Here is a 23,619-nt window from a genome sequence, read left to right on the forward strand (position 1 = left end):
GGCTTTAGGTCACTGTAGTTTAATCTTTCAATACTGTTTTTTGTTTATTTTTCCATAGGGGTCTCATGCGACGTCCATCACCATAGTGTCTGGGTGCCTACTGGGGAAAATGGTGGCATTCATACTGGAGCTGATCTGGAGTAAATCCAGGTCTTCAGTCCAGGTTTGCTGGTGAATGTTTTCTAAGCACAGAGCGCTAGGAGAAGGTCTCAGACACCCTGGCTTGGGCTCTGATTCTGGTTCCTTTGCTTTGGAAGTTTCTTTCTCTTTTCAGGAAGAGAAAGGATCCCCGGCAGGTTTCGGTCCGCACTGCTGGGGTGCACAATGGGGGAGGTTTCCTTCGCTTTTCCCCACCAGGGGGCTCTGGGTATTGCTCAGGGAGGGGAAGCTCCTAGGGCTCTGCTCTCTCTGCTCAGCAGACCGGGGGTTGAGCTTCCTGGGTCAGATGCAGCCGCTGCAGCTCCATTGTGAGCGGAGCGACCTGCATTAACCCGGCTCTGCCCGCACCAGCCCCTGAGCCGGAGCCTGCAGGTGAGGGGCGAGACCCGGGGGAAGGGCTGGGGCCGGGCAGGAAAGTGACTCTGCACCACCGGCCCCTCCTCGCCCCAGCTCTGCTCCCGGGGGGGCGGGGGTCTGCGAGTCCCAGAGCTGCTGCCCGCCCTGACACCCCCCCCCCCGGCTCTGCCCCCCTGATCCCCTGCAGGAGCCGAGCCAGCTCCGGGGAGCGACCGCCCCGGGTCGGGCCAGGGACCGAGTCTCCCAGCCCGAGGGGAGGGGGCGGGAGGGAGACAGGGGCAGAGCCTGGCAGGGGCAGCAGGAGCGATCAGTGGGGAGGGAGGTCCCGGCTCCCAGCCCTGCCCAGCTCCATTCCCTGCAGCACCCCGGGGCACAGTGACTTTCCTGGGGAGAAGGGAAGGAGCAGGGAGAGGAAAAGCCAGTTCCTGCCTCTGCCTGGTCCCCGCGCTGCTGGGGGGATGCGCTGCCCTGGGGACAGTGTCGGGGGATCCCCCAGAGCGGCTCCTTTGGTTCTGCTCCTTTCTGGGGTTTGGTTCAGACTGTGGGTAGAAATGCGCTGACTCCTGGAGGGAGAGGCCGGGTCTGTGTTGTAATAAAGCGGGGCACAGACTCAGGGGGAGTCAGTTATTTTTTGTCCCGGTGCAAAATTCTTCATCAAGGTCCAGACTCCCGAGAGAATCACATAAAAAAAATAGCAACAATAACAATCAATACATAAAAAAGATGTTGGGGTCCCCTTCAAAAGTGTCTGGCAGGCCGGGTCTGGGCAGCCGTCCGCACATTGACTGCCCCATGGCTAGGGCATCTGTCTGCAGGGAAGGAGCCAGGAGGGAATCGGGGCGTGAAATGGTGCCAAGGCCCTTTTGAAACCTCCCTTCTCGCCCTGACAGGCTGCAGAATAACGTCCGGATTGGGAAATGGCTGCTGTGGAACCAGCTCAGGTAGGGGGGTTTCTGGAATGTATGGGGTCCCCTGGAGGAAGAGGGGCAGAAAATGCAGGGGGGTGAAGAAGATGGGGGTGAGCAGGCAGCAGAGGGTGACAGACCTTTGGCTGGGACTTGCGTGACCTGGAGCCTGGTTTATGGAACAGGCCCACTGGGAAGAAAGCTAGTAAGGGTGCCGTGGTATCCCCATCTTCCCCCTCTGTCTGGCTTATGAGCAAGAATAGGTGCTGACTTCTATTTTTCTCTGGGAGTGCTCCGCCCCCTCCACTGAAGCCCTATCCCCACTGTCTGCTGTGGGTCGGCACCTATGCTTATGAGTCTTGCTGCGGGGGCTACCAGAACCCTCCCCTCCCCACGCTGGGTGGGTTGTGAGGGTTGAACCTCGGGATATAAAAGTGTGATGAATCTGCAGCACCCGCGCTAAGGCGACAGCCCCATTAGCTCAGGTGCAGGAACAGACTCTGTGTGGAGCTAGTCCAAGTTTTTCAACCCCAGCGTTTTCCCAGCAGAACCAGGTGCAATGGGCGATTGCCACGGCTGGGATGTGGGGCGAACCCCGTGCCCTGGTGGAAGGGCGTTGTGGGATCCCCATCCAGCGTCCCAAGAGGGAGGAGAGCGAGGCTGAAGAGCAGAGCCCTTGCTGGCCCTTGTCCCCGCGGAGGCCATCCCAGTCCTGGCTGGGATGCTCAGAGGGGGAAGATTCTCCGTTGAGGACGGCGCAGACACCTCACCGGTCTCAGGAAGGAGCAGACACTGCTGGCCTTGAACAAGTGGTGCCGTCCCGTGACTGGCCTCACGGGGACGAGGCTCCTTCGTTCCCCCGGGAGGCACCTGAGACCTGCGGCTCCATGCGGACAGGCCCCACCAGGGGCTGTGCCGAGGGCAAGGCGGCTGTTTCAGAGCAGGCCAGCGAGGAAGCCCATCGGTTGCAGTTCCGCTCAGGCGCTGCCCGGCCCGGAGAAGCTCCCCGGGAGATGCTAGCCCGGCTCAGCCGGGCTGCTCGGCTCTGGCTGCGGCCCGGGGAGCGCACCAAGGAGCAGATTGTGGACGTCGTCGTGCGGGAGCAGTTCCTGGGGGCGCTGCGGGCGGACGTGCGGGCCTGGGTGACGGCGAGGGAGCCCCACAGCAGCGAGGAGGCGGCTGCGCTGGCTGAAGCCTGCCTGGGGCAAGGGGAGTCGACCCAGCCTGCTCAGGTACCTGATACGGTGCGAGGGGGGGAAATTGTGAGGGAGCAGAGCCAGGGGTGGGGCTGAGAAGGGATGATGGGAGAGACAGATCTGATGGGAAATCAAAGGATAAAATGTCGCCCCCCACACCGCCCCGATATGATGCTGTGGGGCAGGGGTGCTGGAATAGGGGGAGCCGGGGGGCCATCGCCCATCCACTTTTTGCCATGGGCCCCACCCCTGGCCGCCTTCTTCCCCCCGAGGCCCTGCTCCCCAACCAGGCTGGCAGCTGGAGCCCAAGGCAGGTGGAGGGTCTGCAGCTCCTAACAACGGCCTGCACGGCTCTTACCATGGCCAGGCTGCGGCTCCGAGGCCCTGGCCGGAACCGGGTTGGGGTAAGAGCCATGTGTGCAGCTGTGGGGAACTGTGGGCCCTGCACCTGCCCTGGGCGGGGACACGGGCCTGGGGCTGCTCTTGAGCTCCCCCACCCCGGGCAGGTGGAGGGTCCACAGCTCCTCAGAGCTGCCAGGGCTCCCCGGCTGGTCTCCAGCTGCTGGCCTGGCTGGGGGATGGGTCCTTGGGGGAAGAGCCAGGGCCACGGAAGGGGCAGGGTCTCCTTCCTGCCCCATGTTTGGGAAGGCAAAAAAGAAACATGCTGGGTTTTCTAAATCTGTTTCCCTTTGGGCAAGTTCAGTTCTTCAGATCTAGATCTGAACTCCGCCGCTCGAGTCTCAAGCTACTGTAAAGCAGTGGTTCTCAACCAGAAGTACGTGTCCCCCTGAAGATACACAGAGGTTTTCTAGGGGGTACATCAACTCCTCTAATATTTGCCTAGTTTTACATCAGGCTACATAAAAAGCACTAGCAAAGTCAGTACAAACTGAGATTTCATATCAACAATGACTTGTGTACAGAGCAGTATAAACTATACACTGAAATGTAAGTGGAATATAAATATTGTAATTGGTTTATTTTATAATTAGATGGTAAAATGAGAATGTCAGCAATTTATCCATAATAGTGGCTATGACCCTTTTGTATTTTTGTGTCTGATTTTGTAAGCAAGTTGTTTTTAAGTGAGGTGAAACTTGGGGATACACAGGACAAATCAGACTCATGAAAGGGGCACAGTCATCTGGAAAGGTTGAGAGTCATTGCTATAAAGCAAAGAACGTGGCTGTTCATTGTTATATTTCAGGCCACCTCTAGTCCATAGCTTGGGGGGAGAGGGGGCGGTGAGATTCTCAAAAATAAACCAGCAAAACTTGCATAAAACAGCATGACAGGGTGACATGGTCCCTTGACAGAATAGAAGGAACCAAAGAGAGAAGTTAACCTTGTGGACTGAGCCAGATGCTAAAGGTTCAGGTTTCATTTGGCTGGGTGAGAATAAAGAGCAGGAGGGCTCCATCTCGGACCTGTTGGAACCTGCAATTGGAGGAATTCCAGCTAAGGAGCTTCCATAGATTTGTTGGTTCAGTCCCTGTGAACCCAGTGGGAACCACCTCAGTTTCACATACTAACAAGTGACCTTCATCCTGGGACACTGAAGGTGCATTAGGTATCAGAGGCATAGACGCCAACTCTGTGGGTGCTCCAGCACTTAAGGACCCATGGAAAAAAAATAGGGGGTTCTCAGCACCCACCAGCCACAGCATTTGGGCAGACCTGGGTTGGTTGCTGATCAGCTGTTTAGCAGGGCCCCCGGGCTGGCCAGGCTCAGGGAGGACGGAGAGGAGCCAGGAGCGGCGGGAAGGGGACTGAGAGGAGCGAGCAAAAGGCAGGTGGGGAAGTTGTGGGAGGGGGCGGGAAGAGGCAGAGTGAGGACGGAGCATTGTGGGGACGGGGCCTTGGGCGAAGCACTCACTGGGAAAAATAAGTCAGCGCCTATGAGCAGAGGGAATGGCCAGAGGCCTGAATGATGCATGTGGAAATGGTAGACCTAGCAGTGAGTGAGCCGTTGAGCAGTACATGGGAGCAGTAGGGACGAGGTTCTAACTTGCAGATTATGGGTATTATAAGCCTTACTGAAAGTACACAGGAAACTAGAACAGTCTGGGGCAGGTGGGATTATGGCTGGGGAACAGGTCCTGAGTGGGGACTGTGGTTGTTTCAGGGGGTGGTGACCTTCGAGGAGGTGGCTGTGTATTTCACGGAGGAGGAGTGGGCTGTGCTGGACCCCGGTCAGAGAGCCCTCTACAGGGACGTCATGCAGGAGAATTACAAGAGCGTGACCTCGCTGGGTAAGGGATTCCTTGTTCCCTTGGGTATTACAAGCTTTCTCTCCACAAATATCACGTTCAGTGCTTAACCCTTCAGAGTAACGCTTTGCTATTAATTTCTCTCACTCTTTGACTTTCCTCCCCCATTGTTTGGGTGGAAAAGGACAGGCGGGACAAAGTAGAACTCTGGCAGAAGGCGGCAATTCCACACAATTTCTAAACTGACAATTTTTAAAAAAAACTGACAATTTAAAAAAAAATTGTTCTTCCCCCCCAAAAAAGAATTACAATTTCAAAATACTTTCTAAAAATGGAATTGAAAGCTAAACTGTTTTGCAAATGAAATAATTTTCAACCAAATCTCATTTTCTGAAAAGAAGTCTTTTTTGTTGAAAGTTTCATTCCCCGCTACAGCTCGGTATCTGGCCTAAGTGGTTTGATATTAGTGTTGTTTGAGCATCTTCTCCAGAGGGCGAAGCATGTCTGACTCTTCTGAAGGGTCTCCCATGTCTGTCTTCTGATGCCACATCCCCACAGCGTAGGGGAGGGGCCGGGTTATGTCATGGAACTTTCTTTGTAACAATCATTCCACAAGCCATTCATTCACCCCCATCCCACCATGTTCTTCCCCCCTCAGCAGGATTTCTCATTCCCAAACCCGACGTGATCTCCCGGCTGGAGTGAGGGGAAGAGCCGTGGGTCTCAGATCCCCAGGGCTCCGAGGAAAGGGGGAGTCCATCTAGCCCTTTATCCCTCAGTGACCAGTATCAGGTGCTTCATAGGGGTGGCAAGAAACTCCCTATTGGACAATTATGGAACAACTTGTTTATAGTTTCTCCTAGCCCCCTTTCTCTGGACAGTTAGTGGTTGGTTTATACCCTGAATGAGGATTTAGTTCCCTTCCTTGGGGCCTTCTCATTCTCATGCCTCTCTCCTCCCAAACCTTCCCTGCCCCCTCTCTTCCACCATTGCGGTTGTTCCTTCCTTCCTTCCCTGTCCCTTCTCTGCAGATCTCAGCTTCATGGTTCCATCTCACCCTTCAACTGACTGCATCTAGTTTCTCTCCCCACAGCTCCCCTGGCAGAGGCAGAGGCTGGCACAGAAGGGATAGAGCTGGAGAGGTGAGTGACGGAGGCTCTTCTCCTCATCATCTGTCCCTGGTGCTTACCTATCCCCTGCTCATGTACTCCTGGGACTAGAGAGGAACTGCCCTGTATCCCCAGGACTGCGATGACCCAGAGTCACTCCCATCTGACAATGTCTGGTGTGAAATTATCAAGCCAGTTCCCAGTGGGGCAGTCTTGCCCCATCCCTATTATTACTCATCAGCCCTGTTGGGAACAGCTTCAGCAGAGAGGCCAGTGACTGACAGGGACATGTAGACAGGATGGCCATCAGGCTGTGAGGAGAGATGGTGGGATCAGGAGCCACAGAGCCCTCAGAGACTTCCCCTCAGAGCCATGGCTCAGGGAGATAGGCTTCGTCCAGACCCCTCTCTTGACATTTGATTTTTGCAGTGCACCAGGATTGGAGGATAAACCAGAGGAGGTGCCTGAGCCCAAAAAGGAAGAGGACGAGGATGAAGACTTCACCAAGGAAGATGACCTCACTTACACCGACGACCTGCGAGATGAGAATTACCACACGTCACTGGACAGGTAAGGGAAGCTAGAGCTGGGCTGGGAGGCAGCTGGCTGCACTGCTTTCTGAAGGGCTGCCAGGCTGGACCAAAGTCTGGCACTTTACGAAGAGTCTGTGTAGGTTCTTTCTGACGTAATGCCACAGCCTGGCTCTTCTGTCCCTTCTCCTTCCGTGACTCTTTCGTACATTAACAATTAACACAGGAACCCACAGGGCGCGTACAAAACAAGGTGTCTCTCTCCGTAGCTTTTCCTGGATCCCTGCCCTTTCCTACCCCCTCCCTGATTTGTGGTTGCCAACTCTTTGCTGGCATAATTAAAGCCTCACTCTAATTTCACACTCAGCTGTGGTACCCTGGGATGCTCATAAACACCACTGCTGAGAGCATATGCTCCTCATTCTCAGTTGTGTGAGTGAGATCAGAATCTGGCCCTGGAGTTGTAAATTCCCCAGGATAGGGACCTTATTTTAATTATTGATAAGAGGAGAGGAAGGGATTTGCCCACTGCGTGGTCAGAAGGTAAATGGCCCTTTGAAGGCTCAGGGGCCCAGTCCACCTCTTACAGGCTCCACAATAGGGAATGAGGCAGCTCAGGTTCACCCAAGGATAATGAGAAGCAGTTAATTAGGCAGGGAAGCACCTGGGCATGATAAAAAAATATTAAAGACCTCAGTTAGAAGGGGAGTTCCTGAGAAGAAAGGCAGCTGCTAGAGAGCTGTCCTCTAGCAAGCTGGTGAACGGCTAACACTCCAAAGAGAGAGACGTGGGGCAAGCCTACAGAGGGGGAGAGGGAGGAGGGAGCAGCAGCAAGGGGCTGACAAAGAGTGGTTCTGGCTGATCCAAACGGGCCCTGAGCTGAACCGGGTGAGTTGGGCTGCCCTGGGCTCCCTGCGTACTCCAGCCAGGGGCTGGGGCCGGTTTTATTCAATATCTTCATTAACGATCTGGAGGATGGTGTGGACTGCACCCTTAGCAAGTTTGCAGATGACACTAAACTGGGAGGAGTGGTTGATACGCTGGAGGGTAGGGATAGGATACAGAGGGACCTAGACAAATTAGAGGATTGGGCCAAAAGAAATATGATGAGGTTCAACAAGGACAAGTGCAGAGTCCTGCACTTAGGACGGAAGAATCCCATGCACTGCTACAGACTAGGGACCGAATGGCTGGGCAGCAGTTCTGCAGAAAAGGACCTAGGGGTTACGGTGGACAAAAAGCTGAATATGAGTCAAGAGTGTGCCCTTGTTGCCAAGAAGGCTAATGGCATTTTGGGCTGTATAAGTAGGGGCATTTCCAGCAGATCGAGGGATGTGATCATTCCCCTCTACTCAGCACTGGTGAGGCCTCATTTGGAGTACTGTGTCCAGTTTTGGGCCCCACACTACAAGAAGGATGTGGATAAATTGGAGAGAGTCCAGCGGAGGGCAACAAAAATGATTAGGGGGCTGGAGAACATGACTTATGAGGAGAGGCTGAGGGAACTGGGATTGTTTAGTCTGCAGAAGAGAAGAATGACGGGGGATTTGATAGCTGCTTTCAACTACCTGAAAGGGGGTTCCAAAGAGGATGGATCTAGACTGTTCTCAGTGGTAGAAGATGACAGAACAAGGAGTAATGGTCTCAAGTTGCAGAGGGGGAGGTTTAGGCTGGACATTAGGAAAAACTTTTTCACTAGTAGGGTGGTGAAGAACTGGAATGGGTTACCTAGGGAGGTAGTGGAATCTCCTTCCTTAGAGGTTTTTAAGGTCAGGCTTGCCAAAGCCCTGGCTGGGATGATTTAGTTGGGTTTGGTCCTGCTTTGAGCAGGGGGTTGGACTAGATGACCTCCTGAGGTCCCTTCCAACCCTGAGATTCTATGATTCTATGATAAGAAGGTTCTAAACGCAGGAGACCTAGGGCTGACTGACGCCTACTAGAGCCATGGAACTTCTGACTCCCCATCACCCTGAAGGAGCCAGAGACTGCTGAGGAGAAGTCAGGTTGTAACAAGGACTTGGGTGTGAGAGCATCAGGGGGTGGAGCCAAGTTGGTGTAGCTCCCCATCTTGCCACAAGGGGGATCTGATAGACAAAGGCCCCTTATTTCACCCACACAGTGAGTCAGTTTCAGAGCTAGGAACAGAACCCAGGTGTTCTGCCACCCAGTCTTGTGCCTTAACCACAATCCCATCCTTCCTCCCAAGCTTCCTTGCGACTTAGTCCTGATCCTGGGAACAAGAGACCCATTTGTTAAACATACTCTGCAGAGGGAAAGCTGCTCTGACAAATCTAACCCTGAGTGTTATGTGATTAAACTCTCAGCTCTAACTTGACGTGAACATGGAATAATACATTGATTCCTTTAGCGCTGGCTTGGAAGAGATGCTTTTAGTCTGTGTGCCTCTCCCTTGGTGGCATTGGGTTGCTTTCCCTCTGTTTCCCATGTCTAGCTTCGCCTGCCATTAGAGAGCCCCCTCTCCCAGGTTGTAACTAGTTCTTGTGTCCATCTGGTCCATCCAGTGACTCCGAGCTGAAAAGAGAGCAAAGCCAGACCAAGAGCCGCAAGAGACCCGTGAAGGGTGCGCAGCTGCCTACTGAGACGAGTCCAGCGAACGGCAGCCCCTCTGAGGAGCAGGCGGTGCAATCCAGGTGAGAGGGGAAGACAGGCAGAGGGCCAGTACAGGTGAGGAGGGGGAGCCTGAGCACATAGGGAGAGGAGACAGGAAGGCGAGAAGTGGGTGAGTGAGAAGGAAGGGATTGAGGTCAGTTTGTCTATCTCAGCTCAATCATCCAAGCGGCTCTGGGCCCACCTGAGAAGTGACTGCATTTCCCAACCCCAGAGCTTTCGAATGCTGGTTAACCTAGAGGCCTGAGGGCGTGCGTGGGGCTGCCCTGTGCTCTGTAACTACAGACCCCTGGCAATAGCAGCCAGACCAAACCGCAGCCAATTCCCAGCGCAGAGCTGTCTTCCACACCACACTGGGTGTCTCAGGCCTGCTCTACACTTAAAATGTAAAAGCAGCAAAGAGTCCTGTGGCCCCTTATAGACTAACAGATGTATTGGAGCATGAGCTTTCGTGGGTGAATACCCACTTCGTCGGATGCATGTAGTGGAAATTTCCAGGGGCAGGTATATATATGCAAGCAAGAAGCAGGCTAGAGATAACAAGATTAGTTCAATCAGGGAGGATGAGGCCCTCTTCTAGCAGTTGAGGTGTGAAAATCAACCTCCTTTGGTTTTCACACCTCAACTGCTAGAAGAGGGCCTCATCCTCCCTGATTGAACTAACCTCATTATCTCTAGCCTGCTTCTTGCCTGCATATTTATACCTCCCCCTGGAAATTTCCATTACATGCATGCAACGAAGTGGGTATTCACCCACAAAAGCTCATGCTCCAATATGTCTGTTAGTCTATAAGGTGCCACAGGACTCTTTGCTGCTTTTACAGATCCAGACTAACACGGCTACCCCTCTGATACTTAAAATGTAGATCGACATGGCTACATCACTCAGAGGTGTGAAAAATGTCTCACCCCTAAGCGCCATAGCTATGCTGACCTAGCCCCTGATTAGATGCAGCCAGGTTGATGGAAGAATGCTTCTGTATGAAATAAAATTATTCTACTCAACTGCCAGGGGGGGAGATTTGTCACGTACACATGGGAAAAAGAAGGGAAAAATGCAGCATCAGTTATGGATAGTCTTAACTCAGGAAGTTCTTTCGAGAGGAAATATAGCCAAACTCCAAGCCCGCAGACAATAGAACTTTCTGTGCCTGCATCCTATAGATAACTAACTGCTTGGTTTGCAAACTAACGCAAGGGTGGGGGGGGGGCGAGTAGATGAACAATAAGGGGTCATGAGGGGCAGATACATGTAGCTTGCTAATTATGTATGGTAATGATAGCAAATTTTGGCCAATCATAGAGCGATAGATTATCATAGTCAACTGCATATAATACTTTGGTGTAAGTGTTTTCTTTGTTCTTGCTGACTTGTGAGCTCGAACCCAATTGCAATTGAAATAAACAGATCGCCCCTCCTGGGGCTCCTTGCTTGACTAGCTGTGTCCGTCTCTCCTTATTCCTCAACTGGAACGGACAGAAATTTCTACCACATGTATATCTTGCCAGTGCTGCTCGCGGAGGATGCTTAGCTGCTATGATGGGAGCCATGTGTGGACCTGAGCAAAGCCCAGAGACATTAATTGAGATTCTTTCCATTGACTTCAATGGCAGTGGAGCCAGTGATGGAACTAGGGGACAACGAAGGAGACAAGCGTACTAGAGTCTAGGTAGAGAGGGAGAATATAGTAGGGCTGAAGTTTGCCCACGTCACAGCTCAATTCAATGCAGATGGAGCTGTCAGGGAACCAGTTGCAGCTCCCTGATCCTGCACCATCTGCCCTCTGCTCCTCAACTGCTCTAACTTATACCACTGGCATAAGATCCCAAACATCAATGGAGGATTGATATATCAGAGCTCCCTGCACAGCACCAGAGAGTGCAGGGACGGTTCCACAGGAGCCATCTCTGCCTGGGGAGAGTTCCACTGGCACAAAGGGATTTCTCCTCTGGCCATGTGGGGCCAGAACATGGCCTCTCTGTGTTACGCAAGTGGTACAAAGTGGCTGTAGTGTACTGCAGTATCCTGCTCGCCAGGGGAGAGACGAATGGCTAAATAGGGCTTCAGTGTGTAGGGAGTTACTCCTGGGGGAATTTTGCACCAAAATCTTAAAAATTCTGTGCACAATATTTTAAAATTCTACATATTTTATTTGTCAAAATAATACAAGCCTGGGAGTGAACCTGTAGGGTTGCTGGATGTGGGTGGGAGAAGTATGAAACAGGTTTTTTTTGGGGGGGGAGGAAGGGAGGAGGAGGGAATTGTTGGGGAACCTCTCCCCATGACTCTCCCATTCAGTCAGGCACATCTGCAAATGACCCCTTAGAATCTCAGAGTTGGAAGGGACCTCAGGAGGTCATCTAGTCCAACCCCCTGCTCAAAGCAGGACCAACCCAACTAAATCATCCCAGCCAGGGCTTTGTCAAGCCTGACCTTAAAAACCTCTAAGGAAGGAGATTCCACTACCTCCCTAGGTAACCCATTCCAGTTCTTCACCACCCTACTAGTGAAAAAGTTTTTCCTAATGTCCAACCTAAACCTCCCCCTCTGCAACTTGAGACCATTACTCCTTGTTCTGTCATCTTCTACCACTGAGAACAGTCTAGATCCATCCTCTTTAGAACCCCCTTTCAGGTAGTTGAAAGCAGCTATCAAATCCCCCCTTATTCTTCTCTTCTGCAGACTAAACAATCCCAGTTCCCTCAGCCTCTCCTCATAAGTCATGTGCTCCAGCCCCCTAATCATTTTTGTTGCCCTCCACTGGACTCTGTCCAATTTATCCACATCCTTCTTGTACTAGCTTCTGATGTTGATAGTTGAGTTAATCTCTGAAGATCCAAGGAAGCCAAGTTAAGATTGGGTGGGTGTTTGAAATTGCTTTGGGTGACTGAGCCTAATGCAACCTTCATTGAGGTGAGAGGAATGACTCACAATAAATCACTGGGAATTGGGTCAGGTCCTTAGTGAATGGTTAGGCTCCAAGTCACCAAGGTATTTAAAAGTCAGTACTGCTGATCTCAAGTGTACAGAAGTAATGAGTCACATCTCAAAAATCATGAGTATTTGATTTGGGGTTTTTTTTGTTTTGGATTGTTTTGGATTTTTCTAATAATAAATTATAGGTTCTTTAAATTTGTCTTCTGGTTTCTGAGCCTTTAGGTCACACTCAGGACACATTTTCAATGTTTTTTTTCCCCAAGCGTGAGGGCTAGAAACTTACATTTTATCTAAATAAAAGCTAAAATTGTCCTGTGATCACTTGACTACAGGAGCTGGGGCTTTAAGAAAAACACCAAATATCATGAGACGCTCAATAAAATCACAAGGGCTGATAATGGTGCCTGTGTTTAAACACATGGATAGTCCCATAGAAGTCAATGAGCTTACTCATATGCTTAAAAAGAAGCATATGCTTAAGTCTCTTGTTGAACTGCGGCCTTACATAACACTAGGGAATTAATTATAGACCCTAACTCTGTCTTTCCAGACTTTCTAATGTTTTTATTACATAGGGAGGTGTAAAAGCATTTCCTTTGGAATTAGCTGAATTAAGTGTGAACAGTCTTCCATCTTCAACTATCTCTTCACGGTGATATTTTTTTTGTGGGGATTATGGCAGAAAGAAGCCCCAGAATATACACCCAAACACATACCAAGTAAGTATTAACATGCACAGTCAAAGCTCTTCTGCCTTTTTCTTTTCTAGATGTTTTTGTGACTTCAATTCTGTACTGAAAGTCTATTAATGTCTGTTTTACAGGGGCTGTGAAACCAAGTAACAATTTGCTACCAGCAGAGAACAAGTTCTGGAGGCATTAATCGAAGCATAGCAGGAAATAATGGTAAATTATATATTTCATTTGTGCTCCCCCTTCCTCTCCTTGCAGCATTTTAATTTTACCATTAGAGGGACACCATCTACTCAAAAATCATGCTTGTGTCTGAAAACTTTCTACCTACAAGTAATCTCTAAAATCACTGGAAATAAAAAGATTATTTCCGTATACATCTTTCTTTTTCCTTCAGTTTCTGTACTTTGTGCATTTGAGAGCACTCTGTTACTAGTCATTTAGGGCCAGATTTTCAAAGGTGTGTAAGTGTGTAGTGGGATTTTCAAACGCGCCTAACTAAGTAGGAGAGATCTCAGACTCCCATTGAAATCAAATGCAGAGCACCTGAACTTGTCACTCATTTTAAAGATTGACTGAACTTGTTGATGGTGTCCCTTTAAGGTTTAAAGGAAATAAAGGATCAAAGAACTTACACATTGATGTGTGGCTTTTTGCTGTAGCCATTATGATACCAGCAGCTAAGGAGATCGAGACAGGAAAAAAAAAATCAGAGGAGCAAGAGAAAGCATCAAGAGCACATCGCATACTGTAGTGTGTGTTCCTTTGCAGACAACTCTCATCTCCTTCTGTAAGTACCGTTATCCCAATCTGATGACAATACATGTGTGCAATATACAGTATTGCAAAGTGTTGAGCAGCATCAACTTGAACTTGCAAAGTAAGCTGCATAACCTACATCTTCTATCATGAAAATGGCAGATCGTCAGTGACTTTTAACATGTATTTTCTTCACCAAAATGGCAATTTAGCTATTTTCTAACTTCGTTTTCTTTTCAGGGCAGTCTATCACTGACCAACAACAACAAAAGTGAAGTGGCTGCAAGATTTACATTGGAAGGTTGATAATGCAGACAAAACATTTTAAATTAGATCAAACTTAAATGTATGTGACCAAACGTTCTCCTTGTTTAACAATATTAGATTAATGTGATTACAACTGTATCCTTTTTTCTTAACTGTATTATACCTTTTTGCAATACAGTGTGTTTAAAGACTTTTTATTGTTGGTAAATAATACAATTTAATCATGTTTGTAACATAGGATAATTATATTTATTCACACTATAAATGATGGCCACCTGTAATTATTTTGTGCGGTGAGGAGTAGGTATTTAAGATAACTGTCAAACAGTACAGAAATAAAATCATTTTTCCTCTTATTTAATTAACAAAGTGGATTTTTCTAAAGGTTTTTAATGCTCTTTACTTTTATCATGCAAACGATGGACTTATTCAAGAGCAGCTTGGTTCTACTGACCTAGTCAAGTCTTATTATCATTTCATTCTTATTTGTATTACCGTAGTGCCTAGGAACCCTAGGATGACCGCATTCAAGGGGTGTCTGACCAAATACGTCCACACTGCATTGTAGGTCTTAAATTGTTTACATCTCTATTACAAACCGTCGGAGCTTTGAAATTGTAGAGTGATGCTTTCTCCTTCAGTCTTATTGTTTTGTTCATCTTTTTACTTTAATTAAAAATTGGGAAATTTGATACCAAAAAAGCCATTAGGAGAATGGTACTGGTTGCACAGTTATGGCCAAATGTTCAAAATGTTCATCAGGGGCTTGGGAGCTGCTGAGTCCTCTTGAAAAACTGACCACTACGGCCTAATTTCAGAAGCCCTGAGCACTTGAGATTCTAGTTGAAATTCAGGAGAGCAGGCTGTGCTCCTCTCCTGTAGAAATCCATGACCAAGAGTGCTCAGAAGTCAGGCAAATGTTAAAGGCTGCACATGTGACCTTAATTCTTCCCTCTTGTGCAACTATTTTCCAATGTAGTCTCTTAACTGTATGAACACATGCTATTTCTAAATATAGTGTTGTACAATTTCTTTTTCCTTTCCATGTTAGACATACACAGATAGGCTCTTGTGGTGTGTAATAGTTTTTGTATGCCAGGCAAACTGAGGTTACTTATATGGAAACGTGCTGTTACTATGAGCACAGAAACCCAACTATTGTAACATTGTGCAAGTTGTCCTCTGCTAGCTCGCTATCTGGTGAGTCTTGGAGCCTTTCACGGGGCAGGAAAGCATTGAGCTCAGCTGCATCTAGCACGCCTGCTGTATATTTAGGCTTGGAAAGATTAGATTTTTATTGTTCAATGTCAATAAACATCCATTTTATCATACATACACACAAACTAATAAAAAAAAATACATCCATTGAAAATTTACAGAAAGGTAAAGCATGAAAAATGCTGCCTAAGAACATTTTAGAGTTTGATTTAAAACAATTTATATATTGTGACATGATGTTGACTTTGTGTTTTTATAGTTACAGTAGAACCTCAAAGTTATAAACACCAGAGTTATGAACTGACCAGTCTCCTCATTTGGAACCGGAAGTATGCAATCAGGCCACAGTAGAGCCAAAAAAAAGGAAATACAGGACAGTACTGTGTTAAACATAAACCGTTAAAAAAATAAATGGAAAGCAGCATTTCTCTTCTCCATAGTAAAGTTTCAAAGTTGCATTAAACCAGTGTTCACTAGTAAACTTCTGAAAGAACCATAACATTTTGTTCAGAGTTATGAACATTTCAGAGTTACGTACAATCTCCGTTCCCGAGGTGTTCGTAACTTTTAGGTTCTACTGTGTAAAGCTTCAACTTTTGAACCCTAGTGACTCCAGCAGCCTGGGGTGAGCTGGAGAAAAAGTCCTGTATCCTTTCAGCAGGATTTCTGTACCCTTTATCCTTTCTGTACCCTTTATCAGAAAGATGGAGGTGTGTACCAAGCCTAGCGGTCCAGGGAAACATCCTCCAAGATATTTAGGTGCCTGTCTCCCATTGATTTCAATGGGACTTAGGCATTTAAAGATCTTTGAGGATCTGAGCACTGGCCTCTACACCATCCTGACCTTCAAGACATGAAATCTGTAGTGCTAGGCCAAACCTGAGCTCTTCCCAGTGCCTGGGAGGCGTCGCTATGTCCATGTAGGTGTTAGTGAGACTTGGAGGTCCAGGAAGATATCAGAGCAATCTTAGGGTGACCACCCTGAATTCTCCTTTGACCAGGGTTTGCGTTGGGTCCTTGAGATCCAGGGCAGACCAGAGCCGTCCTGCACTCTTGGATTCAGAGGTGCTTGGAATGAAACCCTGTCACTCAGGGCCGCAGGCTGTGTGGCAGGATTGACCGGACTTCGCCGGGTGCCCAGAGATGCTCTCATTTGGGGCAATCTGGAGCTTTGGCAAGAAGCCTGATCTCATAGGGAGGACTTGGGTGTCTGAGGTGAACGAAGGGGGAAAGACTCCTGCTGTCTCTCTGGAGGGCATTGAGCTGGCCGAATGCTCTGGATCCCTTTCCAACCCTCATCTGGTGCTTGCTAGAAAAAGGACTTGGGACCCTTCGTCTTCCTGGGCCAAGGCCACATGAGTCCTGAGAAGGGGCTATTGGGCACCCTTGGATTCTGCCACCTACATGAGACCAGGCACCAGATGCCCTTTCTGTGAGAGGCTGGTAGCTGGAGATCCCTGCCCCAGAGAAGGCCAGGCAGCCTTCATCTCCTATGCCTTCTCGCAGTGAGGGGATGAGGGAAATGTGCGTGGTGGAGATGGGGAAGGGTGTACAGAAAAGGAAAACACAGGCCAGGGGAAAGGGAGACAGCATGGGGAGAAAGGAGGAGGAAAGACACGCCCCTCTCTGGGAGCACCCAATCAGTGTGTTTCTTCCTTTGCAGCCGCAAAAAGCGAGGACAGCCGAGCAACAAGGATGTGGCCCTGATCATCCCCAAGAGAATCAGGTAGGACCCTGGCCTGGAACCCTGGCCATGACTGCTGGCTGCCCTTCCCTAGAGCCCTTATGGTAGCAGAGCTGGGCTGCAGACCAGTCCCTCGTATCCCTGCTCCCCACAGCTGGACTCCCCACTCCACTGAGCGACTGGTGGTGCCTCCTGAGAAGGGGAGTAGTTGGAGAGGGGCAGGATCTCCCTCTCTGTCTGGATTGGCCTCTTGGTGGGGGTGGCAGCGCCATTCCAATTAGACTTAGAGGGGAGGTGTCAAGGTTCCTCCCTCACTCTGAACTTTAGGGTACAGATGTGGGGACCTGCATAAACAGTTCTAAGCTTAACTACTGGCTTAGATCTGGTTTCGCTGCCACCATCCAGATTCCTCAGTCTGGAACAGCCCCTTTCCTCCAAAACCTTCCCCTCCCTGGGTAGCCTTGAGAGACTTTTTCACCAAGTTCCTGGTGAACACCGATCCAATCCCTTGGATCTTAACACAAGGAGAATTTAACCATTCCCCCTCCTTTCCCCCACCAATTCCTGGTGAGTCCAGATCCAATCCCCTTGGATCTTAAAACAAGAAAAAATCAATCAGGTTCTTAAAAAGAAAGCTTTTAATTAAAGAAAGAAAGGTAAAAATCATCTCTGTAAAATCAGGATGGAAAATAACTTTACAGGGTAATCAGATTCATATAGCCCAGAGGAACTGCCTCTAGCCTTAGGTTCAAAGTTACAGCAAACAGAGGTAAAATCCTCTCAGCAAAAAGGAACATTTACAAGTTGAGAAAACAAAAATAAGACTAACACGCCTGGCCTGGCTGTTACTTACAAGTTTGAAATATGAGAGACTGGTTCAGAAAGATTTGGAGAGCCTGGATTGATGTCTGGTCCCTCTTAGTCCCAAGAGTGAACAACCTCCAAAACAAAGAGCACAAATAAAAGACTTCCCCCGCACCAAGATTTGAAAGTATCTTGTCCCCTTATTGGTCCTTTGGGTCAGGTATCAGCCAGGTTTCCTGAGCTTCTTAATCCTTTACAGGTAAAAGGATTTTGGTGTCTCTGGCCATGAGGGATTTTATAATATTGTACACAGGAGGGCTGTTCCCTTCCCTTTATAGTTATGACAGGAGGAAAAGCCCCATTAGCCCCAGAGCCACCCAACAGGGGCTGCTTCTCAAAGCCCATTACCTAACATACTTTTCAATGGCCCCAGTGATGGGCAATCCTCTTGCCATTTGGTCTCCTGCCCATTCCCCCTTGCAACCAACCACCCATCTCTGTCCCTTCATACGCTCACAGCCTAGTGATACTCCCTGTCATTTCTCGCATCCCCACTGCACCCATCAGTTGGCATCTTCCACAGGGCATGTGACCCACCCCTTAGTGCCCCCACCCGCACACCTTCCCCATTTCTAGTGGTGTGCTTTGTCCAATCTCTCCACCATCCCACACCCAATACTTTACACAGCTAATCAAGAGACCAGAGCAGATGGGCACAGATGGGAGAAAAGAGGTTGGAAAGGAGATGGAGAGCCAGTGAGGCATGGAGATGAAGGGGGCTTTATCCAGATGTCACAAGCCACAGAGGAGAGGTGACGAAGGCAGCTGGTGAGCAGGGAAAGATCCAGGGAGGTGGCTGCAGAGGACACGGCTCTTGCCCCTGCAGCCGGGGGATGGAGAGGAGAGGACAGAGAGAAGGTCTACGAGGGAGGGTTTGAGAACCGAAGGGCTGCTGGACTGCATCCTGGCTCCATCAATAACCTGCAAGATCCTCACCTCCTCCTCTCTGCAGGAAGGCAACCAAGCGCGAGATGCTCCTGTGCGATTTCGAGGGCTGCGGCAAGATCTTCTCCAACCGCCAGTACCTGAACGTGAGTGACACTCGGTTCAGTGTGACCCACCGGTGAACGTATGTTACAGGTCCCTCTCTGTGCCTGATCCACAGAGAATATGAGTCTTCAGTGGTTTTACCATAGTTCAAGCTGTAGCTACTCATGCATTTAATTCTGGACATCCCCATTTCAATCCCTGGCCCAAATGGGAGCTGTCATATATGCCCCAGTCGCTCCCATCTGACTGGCCATTCAGTGAAACGAGTCCATGTGTCCTCAGTTCCCAGCAGGACAAGATTCTATTTCAGGGCTAAGGCCCTGACCCAGAGCCGATCGACATCCATAGTAAGATTCCCAGTGATTGCAGTCGACTTTGGAACATGATCCAATCGGCCGCCTTTGCTGCAGCCTCCACAGAGAGGCTGGGGGTGGACTGGGCCATAGAGATATGGCTTCTCTCTGCCATCCTACAGAGAGAGCCAAGTGGCACCAGGGAGCCCCCCTGTATTGGGGCTGCTGTTCCAGCCCCAAAGCCAAATCAAGCATTCCCTCTGACACCCAGTTCTGTGGGAGGGCGCTCAGTTAGGTATGAACCAGGGAGGACGGACTGCAGGGTCTCTGGGCGGCAGCTGACCCTACCTTCTGCTTCCCCTTCACCCCTAAATGGCAGTACCACAGGAAATACCAGCACGTGCACCAGAAGACCTTCACCTGCTCCGAGCCCAGCTGCGGCAAATCCTTCAACTTCAAGAAACACCTGAAGGAGCACGAGAAGCTGCACAGCGGTCAGTGAGCCCTGAGCACAGGGGCTAAAGCCTCAAAGCACCTGCCTTCTACAGTGCTGGGCTCCCCCTCAACGCAGCACACACACAGCTCTCTGAGGGCCCCTCCATCCGGCTTCAGTCCCAGTCCATGGCTCCTGCGCGCGCGCGCACACACACACACGCACACGCAGCCCTCTGCCAGGGCCCCTCAGTCCAGCCCCGCAGCTCCCCTTCAGTCCCAGCTCTGGGCTCCTACACAATCATCTGCCAAATGCCCCTCAATTCCAGCCCCACAATCTCACAGGTCTGCCAATGCATCTCAATCCCAACCCACAGGCCCCCTGGTATTGCAGCCCTGGGTTGGGCCCCCTCCCCCTTTACACCTTTGCTGATGTCCCTCAGTCCTGATCCATAGCCCCCCAAGTCATGACCTGCAAGCGGCGCTGTTATCCTAGCCCCTGGAGCCCCACACACTGCTGCTAATGCATCTCAGTCTGGACCCACAGACTCCTCTGCTGTTCTGGTCCTGAGCTCCCCCTATACACACAATTCTGCCAGTGCCCCTCAATCCCAACCTGCAGGTCCCACTGTCATTCCAGCCCTGGACTCACTACCAATATCTGCTCTACCACCCCCCTGCTTTTTGACCCCTGGACCTACTGCCCTTCTCTCGTCCCTACCTTTGCTTTCGCCTGGGTAAAATGCCCTGCCCTACATCCCGCTGGCCAGTGCAGCCAGTAACCCGCTCTCCTTCCCCCTGCAGACAAACGGGATTACATCTGTGAGTACTGCGCCCGCCCCTTCCGCACCAGCAGTAACTTGATCATCCACAGACGCATCCACACGGGGGAGAAACCCATACAGTAAGTAGCAAACCCCGCTGGCTCGCTCTGTGACTTGGGGTCTCGTCCTCTGTGTCCCTAAGAATCGCAGCACTGAGAAGCCAAAGGTGGAAATGGCTGATTAGGTGCCATCAATCCAGTTCTGGAGGATACAGTCCCTAGGGCTGTCCGGGCCCTCTTCCTAACTACACCCCAGACGAGGCCTCTCCCCCTCACCCTGTTGATGCATACACCCATTAGATACTTGTAGATCAGAGGTCCCCAAAGTGTGGGGTGTGCCCCCCTAGGGAGGTGTGGAGAAATGTCCAGGAGGGCCCAAAAGGTAAGGTAATAATTGGAGATATACCAATCTCCTAGAACTGGAAGGGACCTTGAAAGGTCATTGAGCCCAGCCCCCTGCCTTCACTAGCAGGACCAATTTTTGCCCCAGATCCCTAAGTGGCCTCCTCAAGGATTGAACTCACAACCCTGGGTTTAGTAGGCCAATGCTCAAACCACTGAGCTATCCCTCCCCTCCTAGGTGAGCCCCAACTCCTGCCCCCAGCTCTGCTTCGGTCCCATCCCCGGCTCCCGGCCCCGTGCCTGGCCCCATCCCCAGCCTCAATGCAGCGCTGCTCCCCGCCCCGCATCCGTCCCCAGCCTCAGGCCCTGGCTACGGCTCTGTTCCCAGCCCAGGGCCAAGGCTGAGGTTGAGGCCAGTAGCAGAGCTGCACCTCGCTGCAGGCCTGGGTGCTGGCCCCACCACAGCTCAGCTGTGGGTCCGCTCCTGCACCTGTCCCCAACCTCGACCCTTGGCCACAGCCCTGCTCCCAGCCCCACCCGCAGCCTTGGCCCCCTTCTGCTATCCATGCCACTTCTTCCCCTCCCCAAGCCACAGCACCACTCCAACCCGGGCTCCATGAAGGACATAGAGAGGAGGTGCACGGACAGAGGTAAGAGGGGGCATGATCCTCAAAAGTTTGGGGGGTACTGAATTAGCCTGTTGAACTCATTGCCACAGGAAGTTGCTGAGGCCAAAGATTAGACCGATGGCACTTTAAAAACTAACAGATTTATTTAGGCATAAGCTTCTGTGGGTGAAAAAAACCTCACTTCTTCAGATGCATCTGAAGAAGTGAGGTTTTTACCCATGAAAGCTTATGCCCAAATAAATCTGTTAGTCTTTAAGATGCCACCGGACTCCCTGCTGTTTTTGTGGATACAGACTAGCACGGTTACCCTCTGATACAAAGATTTAGTGAGATTCCAAAAAACATTGGACATTTATGTGGAAACCAAAATATTGAGAATGAACAATAGCAATTTTGGAAGGGAGATTAGGTTTTAAGCAAGTTCTCTAACCATTAGAGTCCAGGACCTGACCTAACGTGTGGGCCAGATTAGCCCACATTAGCCACTGTGAGGTTCTTACACCTTCCTCTGAAGCATCTTGTGCTGAGCTCTATCAGAGACAGGATAATGGGCCAAATGGGCCTTGAGTCTGATCCAACCTGGCAATTCCTGTGTTCCTGTATCCTCTGTGCATCCCTCTCTGAGCTTTCTCTCTCTCTGATTCCCTGCCCCGCTTTCTCCACGCTCTCCTCTTGATCCTCTTCCCCACCCCAGATGTGTGATCTGCGGCTTCACCTGCCGTCAGAAGGCCTCCCTCAACTGGCACATGAAGAAGCATGACGCCGACTCCTTCTACCAGTTCTCCTGTGACATCTGTGGCAAGAAGTTTGAGAAGAAGGACAACGTCACTGCGCACAAGAGCAAGAGCCATCCCGAGGTGGCTGCCGGCCCGGCCCAGCCCACGCCGGAAATGCCAGAACCCGCCCACCAGGACGCGCCATCCCCGCCCCCCACCCTCGCTGAGGAGACACCGTCCGATGACCACCCGGATGGGCCATGCCCACTTGTCACAGAGCAGCTGGAGATCCCTGCACTGAGCCATTGCAAGATGGAGAAGGCGGAAAGGCCGGTGTCCCCTATTGCAGCCTCCGCCAAGTAACGGGCCACACCGAGCGGGATCTGGGTCTGACCAGCGCTTGGGGGCTGAGCCACGGGGGATGTTGGCAGAGATGATCCCAGCAGGATCCTGCCTTCCAGCTGGACTCTGCTGAGAGTAGGACATAAAGCACTTAGCAGAGGGGTGGGGATAACGACTGAACCATGGCAGGAGACAGTAGCGGCAGATCTGAAATCCTGCCCAGGCACTGAGAGTATGGGGACAGGGAGGCAAACCCCCGCAGCCATGTACAGTCTCCCCACACCAGTCAGTAGAGCGCAGACTCTCTGTGGGCCAAGAGGACTGTGACACCAGGCAAAGGGTCTCACCTTCTCTGGGGCAGGGGAACTCTGAAGAAAGATCCTGAGGTTCGCCCTCCCCAGGAAAAGGCCTCAGTTTTGCTACTCTCGGCTTGGGGGTTTTGGACAAATCCTCAATAAAGAATTATTTTGTGTAATGCCTGGGGCAGGGAGAGCATCTTCTCTCATGGCGCTGCTGGTTCTGCCAGCGTGGGTGGGGCAGGGGTGAGGGTAGGTGAGCCTGCCTTCATCCCAATGGCCACAGCTCCTGCTGCCGTTTCCCCGCCATTTTCCTATGAAATTACCGCCCCCCCCAGGTTGGTGCAGCTTCTGTGACTGCAGGATGCGCAGCCATCCCCCATCCAGCTGCGGAAAAGCCTGCTAGTGTCATGGTCTTTGTATTAGAGCAGAATCTTGGCGTCCTAACGGAGATTGTGAGCCCATTGTGTTGAGAGCTGCCAGCATGCACTGTGAGAAGGTCTCTACCCTGAAGAGCTCCCAGTGTAAATAGACCAAACAGACAGTAAGGATTCTAATCCCCTCGTTTTACATGGTAGATCATATCACAGAGAGATTAAGAGCCAGATCTTCAAGGGTATTTAGACTCCTAAAGTCTGTGGATTTCAATGGGAGTTAGGTGCCGATCTGGGCCTAAGGGTAAGATTTTCAGTAACACCTCGGTCCCGCTGAACATCAATGTCTCCCAGATCCTCAAAGGTATTTTGACTCCTAACATGTTTGAAAACTTTACTGCAGGGGACTTGCTCAAATATTGCGCATTAGGAAAAGGATAGATAATAAGACAGAAAATATCATATTGCCTCTCTATAAATCCATGGTCACCCACATCTTGAATACGGCGTGCAGACAGGGCCGGCGCTTCCATTAGGTGACCCTAGGCAGTCGCCTAGGGCACCAGAATTTGGGGGGCAGCATTTTATGCGCTCCCCTTGGGGCGCACGGGAGCTTCCGGTTCTGCTCCTGTCACGCCGCGGAAGAAGGACCTTCTGCCAACATGCCGTGGAAAACAGCGGCAGGCAATTGAGCAGCTCAGTGACTGCCGCTGTCGCCTGCAGCACTTTGGCGGAGGGTCCTTTGGCGGCACGATGGGAGTGGAACCGGAAGCTCCCGCACGCCCCATGGGGAGCGCACAAAATGCTGCCCCCCGAATTCTGCCTAGGGCGCCAGAAACCCTGGCACCACTCCTGTGTGCAGATGT

The 23,619-nt window shown here is 50.7% G+C and overlaps 1 protein-coding gene and 1 long non-coding RNA gene across 2 annotated transcripts; both read left to right on the top strand.

Moving 5' to 3' along the window:
* The first annotated feature begins 367 nt into the window (after positions 1-367).
* On the top strand, positions 368-22,912 carry LOC120383000 (E3 ubiquitin-protein ligase ZFP91-like). Its single transcript, XM_039500572.1, has 12 exons — positions 368-531; positions 1,407-1,457; positions 1,970-2,653; positions 4,743-4,869; positions 5,921-5,969; positions 6,366-6,506; positions 8,989-9,117; positions 16,632-16,694; positions 18,469-18,547; positions 19,179-19,293; positions 20,036-20,135; positions 21,720-22,912. The coding sequence occupies exons 2-12, from the start codon at positions 1,434-1,436 to the stop codon at positions 22,102-22,104; spliced, it is 1,896 nt and encodes a 631-aa protein (XP_039356506.1). The 5' UTR covers positions 368-531; positions 1,407-1,433; the 3' UTR covers positions 22,105-22,912.
* On the top strand, positions 12,853-13,837 carry LOC120383044. The gene is made up of 3 exons (XR_005588343.1): positions 12,853-12,937; positions 13,387-13,514; positions 13,724-13,837. It is a non-coding gene; the product is annotated as an uncharacterized LOC120383044 (long non-coding RNA).
* Positions 22,913-23,619: the final 707 nt, after the last annotated feature.

Source organism: Mauremys reevesii, linkage group 15, assembly GCF_016161935.1.
Source record: "Mauremys reevesii isolate NIE-2019 linkage group 15, ASM1616193v1, whole genome shotgun sequence".
Classification (NCBI taxonomy): Eukaryota; Metazoa; Chordata; order Testudines; family Geoemydidae; genus Mauremys; species Mauremys reevesii.

Bases quoted from the DNA above. Each gene is read 5' to 3' on its own strand.
- LOC120383000 (XM_039500572.1), top strand. From the start codon at position 1,434: ATGGCTGCTGTGGAACCAGCTCAG. The intron at 5,970-6,365 runs GTGAGTGACGGA...TGATTTTTGCAG, and splicing joins GAAGGGATAGAGCTGGAGAG to TGCACCAGGATTGGAGGATA. The intron at 19,294-20,035 runs GTCAGTGAGCCC...TTCCCCCTGCAG, and splicing joins GCACGAGAAGCTGCACAGCG to ACAAACGGGATTACATCTGT.